Below are 12,176 nucleotides of genomic sequence, written 5' to 3'. Positions count from 1 at the left end.
AAAATATACATTACAAATATAGTTCATATACTAATATTTTACACATTTTTGTTTGTATTTGTCCGTTCAAGTGCAAAAACATGCAAAAGATAACTCAGTATCATGCACTATTCAATATGAGAGGCGGCTTTCGGTTTTGGGTGTGTGTATAACAAGTATCCAATTCCTGCCCTCAAGTATCTGATTGCATTTTCGATTCCCAACCCTATTAGAGAGGCATTATTTCATTCCAGACATATCCACACACACACACATACACACCCTCACAGCTTCACTCCCATCACTGTTGATGGCAATCCTGCATGATTGCTTCCTTTATTCATTATTTCAGATATTATTTCGTATGCGGCGGAGTGTTTCGGCGTCGTAGGTAGGTGATGCCGACCAATGCCAATGCACTTCCAGTCGCCAGATTATCGCCCTGATAACCCCACTAACTGCCTTGCTTTGCTCCATCATCACTCATAAATCACTGTCTAACTGCATTTCACACTTTCGCTTTTTCTGTCACCAAGCATTGCATATTTGCTTTGGTCTGTTGAATTTAATTGATTGTGGGTTGTGACAGAGGATTTTTGGGATTGTTTTACTTTATAGAAGTTTAAAGGGCCGTGTTTCATGCTGTCTGAGTTTGTTGTGGTACACTTGACTGTAAGAATGAAGTGTATCCTGCATTTGTCTGCCATGTTCTGTCTTCACTTGCTCTCTAAACTGTGTAATTGTATACTGTACATGCAGAATGAGTGCGGAAACATCTTGTGTGCACTTTGTCGTGATCTGATTTCTATTACTAGTGTTGTACAGGGAAATGTGGCTGTTCTGTTTTCAATTCTGATTAAAGGGAATAGAAATTATCTTAATGGGATTGTGTTTTCCAAAAATGCAAGGTTTTCATTATTTACTTACCTTCATGTTTTTCCAAAACCAAATTACATTATTCTTTGAAACAAAAAGCATAAATATAAAGTAGATGTTTTCCATTCCATAAGAGTTCACCGTGAACAGTGCTGTTGAGCTCCTAAAATGACAGATGCCACCTTAAAGGCACAATATGTAAGATTTTTGGATTAGAAATATGCAAAAACAATTTTGTTGACTTACAATATCCTAATATTTCCAACAATGTTTAATCCGATGAGAAATCAGCTATTTTAACTAGTGTAACGGCCCGTGTCAATGCGTCGCCCATCAGTGACGTCGTATCCGCTTTACCCTCAATTTCCAGTTTTACTTCCTTAAAGGTGCCATGTGTAAAAATTGAGGTAAAAATATCCAAAAAATGAGCTACACGCATCAAAAGAATGAGAAGAAATAAGGGCAATGATGTCATTAAAAAAATGTCAAGTTATAGTGCTGCAGAGATATCAACCTTAATTAGCATTAGCATTACTAGCCACGGCCCGACAGGTGTTGTAATACCAGTTTCGGCCATGGGAGGCGGTATGCGGGCAACATAACCACCAGCCAACCTGCAATACACGAATAACTCGCACGGCTTGTGGGCGTACTTGAACCTGATGTCTATCGTGTGGAAAGTACAGCCCACTACTTCATTTCAATTCAGGGAAGAGAGCGGAAGGATGGCTGAAGCCTTTGGCAAGAGACCCCTACAACCACCGCGCACTGAAGCACAAATCAAATCAGATAAGAAAAGGACCGCTCGTCACGGTCCGGGCTCGAAAGCGCGGGGGACGGCGGGCGAACTGCAGCGCATAGCCCTGTTTTACAACGTTCAGCACCCATTCTGACACGCCCGGGATCGCTCCCCATGCTTTCGCACGCATAGCTAGGGGCAGAATGGTCTCCGTGTTCTGACCGCCGCATTGCGCGGGTTCGAGAAACTGAAACGGAGGTATCAACGCGGCGCGCGCGCCCTCGTTGTCTGAAGAGTGCTGCTCGCTGACGACAGCAGCGGCTGTTTCACATTCAATGACTCGGTCGCTAAGGACGGAGAACAATTTGTGGCGCGAACAGGTCATTTGTAGCCTACTGTATCTTTCAACAGTGTTCGTGTTTTTTTTACTATAGTAGAGATGATCGGTTCACGTGCGCTGTCTGATGTTTACTGCATCACTCGGCATGGAGAGGTTGGGTAAAGTAATAATTACAAGAGCTTCACGGTTATCAGATACAAGCATTCAACGGCCCTGTAGTATATATATATATATAAATATAGGTTATTTGTGTTTGTGCACGTGATATCAGGAAGCAATGTAATAACGTTACCTGTAATACACACATGATGGCGATGCGCAAATCGAGTTTGTGTGTGTGTGTGTCACAAATCATTATTGTTTCTTCAACTTATTAAAATATCTTACTTTACTGCAACTATCTTTATCATATTTATAGTGTGTGATTTATAAAATACCATATCCTACATCACATATTTTGATATGTGAGGTATACTGCCCCCATCTGGTATGGAATGTGGAGTATGACTTGATTTTTTTTGCCAGACAATTACACAAGGCACCTTTAAAATCCATTAAAACACCAAAGGCGCTTTAATACAGGGGAATTTGAATATCGTGCTCATTACATGCAAAGTGAGATATTTCAAGCCTTTATTTGTTATAATTTCGATGATTATGGCTTACAGCTTATGAAAACCCCAAATTCAAAAGTAGAATATTATGAAAAGGTTTTCATAAGCTGTAAGCCATAATCATCAAAATTATAACAAATAAACGCTTGAAATATCTCACTTGGCATGTAATGAGTCTATATAATATCTTATTTTCAACTTTTAAGTTGAATTACTGAAATAAATGAACTTTTGCACGATATTCAAATTTTTCGAGTTTCACTTGTATATTACGTTTTTCATTTGACATGAATTCCTTTATCGACAGAAAATTAATCATTGTTATAAAGCTCAACACGGTTAGTCTTTTTGTTTGAATCTCTTGTTTTCTTGATTTACCGTGAGTAACATGTTTGTACGTGAGAGTTAATATTCTGTCAAGTGGCTAACATAGCATAATCAGAAAGAGCTTTATTTGTAGTAACAGTAATACAGCATTTTCTCCACCATACAGTGTTTAAAAATCAATTGCTTGTCATTTAGCAGCACTACAAGTCATCCTGCTTTTATTAATATGATATTCTAATATTGATCTGGCTTGCTAAAATGTACAACAATTGTCTCATAGTGAACGCACAGAGTAACGTTAACATAACTGTCAACACACTCAAATGTATTTTTAGTATGATTGTTTTGACCTAATAAAACAGCTGCGTTCCCGCATAATTTTAATTTGTCAGATAAAGTGACCTTTATAAGCAGTATTTCAGTATTTCTCGCCGTTAATAAACTTTAATGCATTAGTTCATCTATGAACATGATTTCTGCCTAAGTCCTGTCAGATTGGCTGTGGTTGTGAAGACGTCAATTCCCATGATTCCACGCTCATTCACGGCGCCATCAAGCTTCGACTTCAGTTATTGTGTTGAATAAGCGGCCTCTAGCAGCGAAACATACATACTGTGCCTTTAAAGCGCTGTAGACGTAGTACAAATGGCATACGATACAGTTCAAAGGTTTGGGGTCGGTACGATTGTTTTCATGTTTTTGAAAGAAGTCTCTTATGCTCACCAATACCATGTGTATTTGATAAAAAATGCTGTGAAAATTGTTAAATATTATTCAAATTTACAATAACTGTTTTCCACAATATTTGAATATATAATTTATTTCTGTGATGCAAAGTTGAATTTTCAGCATCATTACTCCAGTCTTTATTGTCACATGATCCTTCAGATCCTTCCTGTTCAAGAAACATTTCTTATTATTATCAATGTTGAAAATAGTTCAACTATTTTGAAAATGTGAATTCGGGATTCTTTGATGAATTGAACATTCAAAAGAACAGCATTTGTTTGAAGTAGAATCATTTTGTAACATTAAAAATGTCTTTTAATGTAATGTTTGATCGATTTAATGCGTCAGTGCAGAGTAAAAGTATTTCTTTAAAAAAAAAAAAAAAAAAATCGTACTGACCCCAAACTTTTGAACTGAACTCATTTACATTTACTCAAGTTTTAAAAGAACTGGCTGATTGAACTGTTTGTTCACTGATCCGCTTCGCTCCGTGTAAAGATTATTTGAACAATTCCCTTTCGTGTAACACTGAATTTGTGTAACAGCATGCATGACTGAGGCAACATGAGGATGAGGAAAACATGAACTTCCTTGAGCTCTGGGGGAAAATCTTGTCACCATTGTTAGAGATGATTTGCATTTATTTGGAATTGCATGACTGGTTTTCTAACAAAGAAATGCAGCTGAATTAAACACAAGGTTTTTCTGCCACTCTTTGGTTTCTGTTTCTGTCATTGTGTGATGTCTGGAATGCAGTGAAGTCAGCTTTCAGAAAACACTTGTAATCATTAAACTATAGACACGGTCTTTTCGTTTGGATGCCTTTTCACTATCACAAACGTCAGTGACTTAACACAGGAGTTGCACCTGTATGTTAAGTACCATTTGCATATATGCATATTTAAAAAGTATTGCGTCTTTAAGATGCATGAAATTAAAGTGTTGCTTGATACTTTCTACAAAAAGGCCACACACATTGCACACACAAAAAAAAGTCATAATAAATGTCAAATGAAATATTACTAGTAAAGAACAGTACTGACCCTCAAAGGACATGTTTCAGATCAGAGTTTGGAGTACAGCCTGACTGAGGACTACTGTAAGAACCATTTCCTGGTGGGTCTTCTCCTGCGAGAGGTGGCCGATGGACTCCAGGGATGCCCAGAGATCAGACAGATGGCTGTGGCCGCACTCAAGAACCTCATGATCAAACACGCCATAGATGACAGATACAATGCTTTCAAGGTAAGTTGTGCAAGCGTACATACTTGTATCATTTTACAAGTGTTGATCACTTAACCCACTTCCTGTTTGCCATGTCCCTGCTGCTGCTGAATTGAAAAGTGTCATTTATTTGACCCTAGAAGGAGGATTGCTGTTTTGCATATGCAACTTTACATAACCGTTTAATAACGGTAATGTTGGGGGGAGGGGGAGGGGGAGGGGGAGGGGGAGGGGGGGGAGGGGGGGGGAGGAGGGGGTTCACACTGGACATGTTCGCTGCAGTCCGAGTGCGATTATTCCCCTGCAGTCTTGGTCTCGTTTCAGACTCACCGGCACTGGCAGTGTCCATCAGTCTTTTGTTTTGCACTATTGGATTAATTAGTTGTTTACTAAAGGTCCGTTCAAGCCAAGGATGAGAATGATAAAGATATTGTTCTAAAAATCATTCTAAATATAAAATAATAGCAGACCACAATTTCAGAATGATTTTTTCCCAACTGATGAACGATAAAAACATCCAGCCAATCAGAATCCATCCTGTTTCTTTTCAGAGCATTTAAAGCTGCAGTTCTGCAACAAAACTGCAGCCCGCACTTCATAAACAGAACGATATCACGCTTTTATAAATGTAATATTCAATTTAATTCAGCTTAGAATTTGCAAAGTAAATACATTTATATTCATATTCATTTATTAATAAATAATTAACACCACAAATACAGCACTGGCCAAAGGTGATGGAAAATTTACATATTCTTCAGCCTTTATTAAAATAATATTATGTGATTGAAAATTTAGTTTTATTAATTAATTGTTTTATTTGTGATTGCGCAATGAAATTGTACAAATTGTACGTACATCATTTTTGGCCGGGTTCAGAAATTATGAACACATGCAAGAACAAGAGTGATTGTGTATACAGTATATACTGGGATTTATTTATTTTTTTGCATGGTAAAATAAAACCTGTAACTGTAGTTTGCCTTTTTCCCCCCAAATAATTTTGTCTGATAAATACCTTAACCAAGTTTAGTTTTGTTCTTCCTTCATATTTAATATATATATATATATATATATATATATATATATATATATATATATATATATATATATATATATATAAAAGAAAATTTCCTTTATTTTAACTTGTAAGGTCAATTAAAACAAATATTCGCTTTGGACATCACTTTTGGTTGCTACTGTACAGTAAGTGTAGTTAAGCATTCCTGGACCGTATATGACTTACAGGAAGTCATGCACAGGAAGGTATTTGAGATGACCACTATAAATAAGCATGTCAATGTTATTGAAATGTGTGACATTTGCATTTTATCTTTTATCAAGATGGGTGACCTACATTAACATAAAGAAATCCTCAAGTTATGTCATTGTCACCATAGCAAGTAACTGCTGCACATTGTGCAGACATCGGTCAGACATCTGTCTGTTATGCAAATGCCAGACTTCGTGCATCCAGATTAAAGTTCCAGGTCGTTGCCACAGACACGGCTCTCGAGCTGCTGTTGCAATCGCATTTCTTGAGAAGTCACCATGATCAGTTTGCTCGTTTTTTTTTTACATTGTGATACTACTGGTGCCAGAACATCTGTAAATGTGATAATGGGGCAACTTCTAGAACAGTGAACATCAGAAGCTAATATAGTGTGTGGCTTTTAGCTGATTTTTAGATTTGAAAACATGCCTACACTTACTCACAAAAGTGACAAGAATGACTTTCACTTTCGAAAAACATTCCAGGAATATTTCCTAGAAGTTTAATCTTAGTCTTTAGTACAATTTTGTTAGTTACATTTTATATAATAATTTTGTTATTATTTCTATTTAGCTTTAGTTAATATTTTATTTAAATTTTAGTTAAACTATATTTTTAGTTATATTTGACTATATTTTAGTTATACTTATTTGAGTAAGATGCCAAGTTAACATTTCTATTTAAAGCTTTTCCTATAATATTTTGTTTTATTCCAGCTTTATTTCAAATAACAGAAATGTTTTTTTAATGATTCATAATGGTTTTAGTTTTAGTTAACTATAATAACACTGAAAAAGACTTTAATTATTTTTACGTTTGGTCCAGTAAGAAAACCAGCCACCCCCCACCCTCTCTCAAAAAACTCACTATTTAGCAACGACCATACAGAATTTCTTCAGCTACAAGTTTAGTTAAACCCAGTAAAAAAAAACAAGTTCTGACATGAAACTCTAGATGGTGCTGGCTTATGGGTCTTTAAAGGGTAACTCAACCCCTGGTCAGACCCTGACTCCACCCACTGACAATATTTAAAAAATGCTGGAAAAGTGGGCAGAGTCCAGCGGAGGGGGAGTGTGCAACTGATACATGCAATAATCAACAGCAGCAATAAAAGCAGCAGCAGCAATAATCAACAGCAGCAGCAGCAGTAATAATCAGCAGCAGCAGTAATAATCAGCAGCAGCAGTAATAATCAACAGCAGCAGTAATAATCAGCAGCAGCAATAAAAGCAGAAGCAGCAATAATCAACAGCAGCAGCAGTAATAATCAGCAGCAGCAGCAATAATCAACAGCAGCAGTAATAATCAACAGCAGCAGCAGCAGTAATAATCAACAGCAGCAGCAGTAATAATCAACAGCAGCAGCAGTAATAATTAGCAGCAGCAGTAATAATCAGCAGCAGCAGCAATAATCAGCAGCAGTAATAATCAGCAGCAGCAGCAATAATCAACAGCAGCAGTAATCATCAGCAGCAGCAGTAATAATCAGCAGCAGCAGTAATCATCAGCAGCAGCAGCAATAATCAACAGCAGCAGTAATCATCAGCAGCAGCAGTAATAATCAGCAGCAGCAGTAATCATCAGCAGCAGCAGCAATAATCAACAGCAGCAGTAATAATCAGCAGCAGTTATAATCATCATCAGCAGGAGCAATAATCAACAGCAGCAGTAATAATCAGCAGCAGCAATAATCAGCAGCAGCAGCAATAATCAACAGCAGCAGTAATAATCAGCAGCAGCAATAATCAGCAGCAGCAGCAATAATCAACAGCAGCAGTAATAATCAACAGCAGCAGCAATAATCAACAGCAGCAGTAATAATCAACAGCAGCAATAAAAGCAGCAGCAGCAGCAATAATCAGCAGCAGCAGTAATAATCAACAGAAGCAATAAAAGCAGCAGCAGTAATAATCAGCAGCAGCAGCAATAATCAGCAGCAGCAGTAATAATCATCAGTAGTAGCAGCAGTAATAATCAACAGCAGCAGCAATAAAAGCAGCAGCAGTAATAATCAGCAGCAGCAGTAATAATCAACAGCAGCAGCAGCAGTAATAATCAGCAGCAGCAGTAATAATCAGCAGCAGCAGTAATAATCAGCAGCAGCAGTAATAATCATCAGCAGCAGCAATAATCAACAGCAGCAGCAGCAATAATCAACAGCAGCAGTAATAATCAGCAGCAGCAGCAATAATCAACAGCAGCAGTAATAATCAACAGCAGCAGCAATAATCAACAGCAGCAGTAATAATCAGCAGCAGCAGTAATAATAAACAGCAGCAGCAATAATCAACAGCAGCAGTAATAATCAACAGCAGCAATAAAAGCAGCAGCAGCAGCAATAATCAGCAGCAGCAGTAATAATCAGCAGCAGCAGTAATAATCAGCAGCAGCGGTAATAATCATCAGCAGCAGTAATAATCAGCAGCAGCAGTAATAATCAGCAGCAGCAATAATCAGCAGCAGCAGTAATAATCAGCAGCAGTAATAATCAGCAGCAGCAGTAATAATCAACAGCAGCCGTAATCATCAGCAGCAGCAGCAATAAAAGCAGCAGCAGCAGTAATAATCAGCAGCAGCAGTAATCAACAGCAGCAGTAATAATCAGCAGCAGCAGTAATAATCAACAGCAGCAGCAGCAGCAGTAATAATCAACAGCAGCAGCAGCAGTAATAATCAACAGCAGCAGTAATAATCAACAGCAGCAGTAATAATCAACAGCAGCAGCAATAATCAACAGCAGCAGTAATAATCAGCAGCAGCAGTAATAATCAGCAGCAACAGTAATAATCAACAGCAGCAGTAATAATCAACAGCAGCAGTAATAATCAACAGCAGCAGCAGCAGTAATAATCAACAGCAGCAGCAGTAATAATCAACAGCAGCAGCAGTAATAATTAGCAGCAGCAGTAATAATCAGCAGCAGCAGCAATAATCAACAGCAGCAGTAATAATCAACAGCAGCAGCAATAATCAACAGCAGCAGTAATAATAAACAGCAGCAGCAATAATCAACAGCAGCAGTAATAATCAACAGCAGCAATAAAAGCAGCAGCAGCAGCAATAATCAGCAGCAGCAGTAATAATCAGCAGCAGCGGTAATAATCATCAGCAGCAGTAATAATCAGCAGCAGCAGTAATAATCAGCAGCAGCAATAATCAGCAGCAGCAGTAATAATCAGCAGCAGTAATAATCAGCAGCAGCAGTAATAATCAACAGCAGCAGTAATCATCAGCAGCAGCAGCAATAAAAGCAGCAGCAGCAGTAATAATCAGCAGCAGCAGTAATCAACAGCAGCAGTAATAATCAGCAGCAGTAATAATCAGCAGCAGCAGTAATAATCAACAGCAGCAGCAGCAGCAGTAATAATCAACAGCAGCAGCAGCAGTAATAATCAACAGCAGCAGTAATAATCAACAGCAGCAGCAATAATCAACAGCAGCAGTAATAATCAGCAGCAGCAGTAATAATCAGCAGCAACAGTAATAATCAACAGCAGCAGTAATAATCAACAGCAGCAGTAATAATCAACAGCAGCAGCAGTAATAATCAACAGCAGCAGTAATAATCAGCAGCAGCAGTAATAATCAGCAGCAGCAGTAATAATCAACAGCAGCAGTAATAATCAACAGCAGCAGTAATAATCAGCAGCAGCAGTAATAATAATAAGCAGCAACAGTAATAATCAACAGCAGCAGTAATAATCAACAGCAGCAGTAATAATCAACAGCAGCAGTAATAATCAACAGCAGCAGCAGTAATAATCAACAGCAGCAGCAGTAATAATCAGCAGCAGCAGTAATAATCAGCAGCAGCAGTAATAATCAACAGCAGCAGTAATAATCAGCAGCAGCAGTATTAATCAGCAGCAGCAGTAATAATCAGCAGCAGCAGCAGTAATAATCAGCAGCAGCAGCAGTAATAATCAGCAGCAGCAGCAATAATCAACAGCAGCAGTAATAATCAACAGCAACAGCAGCAATAATCAACAGCAGCAGTAATAATCAACAGCAGCAGTAATAATCAACAGCAGCAGCAGCAATAATCAACAGCAGCAGAGTAGCATATATATTCCTCCAAAACCAAATACATAATCATGGTCATATCCATTACCATGCTAAACTCTTTCGAGAATTGTCAGGTTTTAAATAACATTTTTCGATTATTGTGTAATATATAGCCATATTATTGGTAAAATAGATTGTTGCTGCATTATTAAAATCATGGAAGCTTTTGAAAATTTGATGTTGTTCTTTTGAAAGCTGCAGGGCACACACACAGTAACATTATTGACAGGTGACTTACAATGCCTTCCATTGTTTCTGCTACTATGTGTTATAATCATACATTTACCATTGACCTCCTGACAGAACCAACAGGCCCGCATCTGTCTGCTGTACCTGCCATTGTTTGAGCTGCTCTACCAGAACATGAGCCAGATGAACAGCCCAAGGCAACTCTGCAGAAATGGCCTCAGCCTCATGGTAAACGCCCGTTTCTCCCTTATCTGGGATCAACAATGACTCAGTCTTCATCTGTTCTCTGCAATCAATATGAAATATTTATGGAAAATGGATCGAAACTGTTCACAGATGTCAGTCCAAAAAGATTAGACAAATTTAGAGGTATTTGAAAAATATTAACAGGCTTTAGTTGATATTTCTTTGTAATCTTAACAGAAACATAAAGAAATGTTAATAGCAACTTCCACATAACTGTACAACTCTGACTGTAGAGTGGAAATCAACTTTCATTTGACTCTCCAATATCTTTCGATGATACTTTCGAAATGGATATTTTGCATATTGTTATTTTTTTGCTTTACAGAGTTAGAAGTGTAATCTGATTCAATCAAAAAATATTTATATATATGTGCTGTCTTCGAATTTACAGATGGACCAGTTGTTTTTCTTTGTTTTAGCTGTTTTTCTTGTCGGCAGTGTGTGTTGGTTGTGGGTGTGTGTGCATTGTTTCAGTATTTACCAATTGGGTTTACCTTTGCACTGTTTTATATCTCGAGACATGCAAGTGCTACATTTAAATTCCATGTCCTAGTGTAAATGTTAACCTTGCAAGTTTTTGATCTGGAGTTGGATAAGCACTTCCTGTTTTCCCATGTTCCTTTAGTACCGGGATGATTTGTCAGTGGACAGCCGCAGAAGCAGCTCTATCGTTGATAAGGAACCTAGTAAGTGTCAAAGTCTTTTGGCAACTGAAGTTACAAGTATTCAGACAAACACACAAGTGTGCATTTGTGTGTTTCACAGCCGGTGTCGTCGCCCAGAATGGACACAGTAGGAAAGGGGAGTCCAGAAGCTCTATGTATGGAGATCCTGGCACTCCAGACATCAATGAGGTGAAACACAAGCAGATTTCTCTACAGATGTCCAGTGTTGGGGAATGTTACTTTTAAAAGTCAAACTCGCACATTAGGTTAGATTTGTTACTTTTTATGGAAACACAGTAGGTTAAAGTTTCCTTAATTTTTACATATACACTACTGTTCAAAAGTTAGAGAAAGAAAGAAATACTTGTACTCAGCAAGAATGCATGAAATTGACAGTAAAGATATTTATTATATATATATATATTTTTTTTTTTTATTATAAAAAGAAAAAGATTTCTATTTTCTTTTGAACTTTCTATTCATCAAAGAATTCTGGGAAAACATTTTTTTATTACATAATCCACAAAAAAAAGTCGATTTCAAAATTGATAATGATAATAAGAAATGTTTCTCGAGCAGCAAATCATTATATTAGTATGATTTCTGAAGGATCATGTGACACTGGAGACTGGAGTGATGATGCTGAAAATTCAGCTTTGCATCAAAGGAAATTTGATGCAATATATTCAATATGATGAAATATATTCAAATGGAAAACAATTACAGTAATATTTCACAATATATATGTTTTACTGTATTTTTTATCAAATAAATGCAGCCTTGGTGAGCATAAGAACATTAAAAAAAAAAAAAAAACTTATGAACGGTAGTGCATCTGCATAATATATAATTTACTTGAAAAACAACAACATATATCATATTGTATTTCTCATGTACCATCAACAGAAAA

The 12,176-nt window shown here is 37.3% G+C and overlaps 1 protein-coding gene across 4 annotated transcripts in view; it reads left to right on the top strand.

Moving 5' to 3' along the window:
• dock11 (dedicator of cytokinesis 11) overlaps positions 1-12,176 on the top strand; it is a 102,674-nt gene that overhangs the window by 49,595 nt on the left and 40,903 nt on the right. For 2 of the 4 annotated variants that reach the window (XM_079585266.1, XM_079585265.1), the window contains exons 31-35: positions 332-370; positions 4,668-4,849; positions 10,470-10,583; positions 11,227-11,287; positions 11,367-11,455. In XM_079585266.1, coding sequence (XP_079441392.1) covers positions 332-370; positions 4,668-4,849; positions 10,470-10,583; positions 11,227-11,287; positions 11,367-11,455 — 485 coding nt within the window. The remainder of the gene's footprint in view (positions 1-331; positions 371-4,667; positions 4,850-10,469; positions 10,584-11,226; positions 11,288-11,366; positions 11,456-12,176) is intronic. The other 2 variants (XM_079585268.1, XM_079585267.1) reach the window with 1 other exon arrangement.

This window comes from Phoxinus phoxinus (assembly GCF_949152265.1).
Source record: "Phoxinus phoxinus genome assembly, chromosome: 2".
Classification (NCBI taxonomy): Eukaryota; Metazoa; Chordata; class Actinopteri; order Cypriniformes; family Leuciscidae; genus Phoxinus; species Phoxinus phoxinus.
This window is presented reverse-complemented; position numbering and strand designations above follow the sequence as displayed.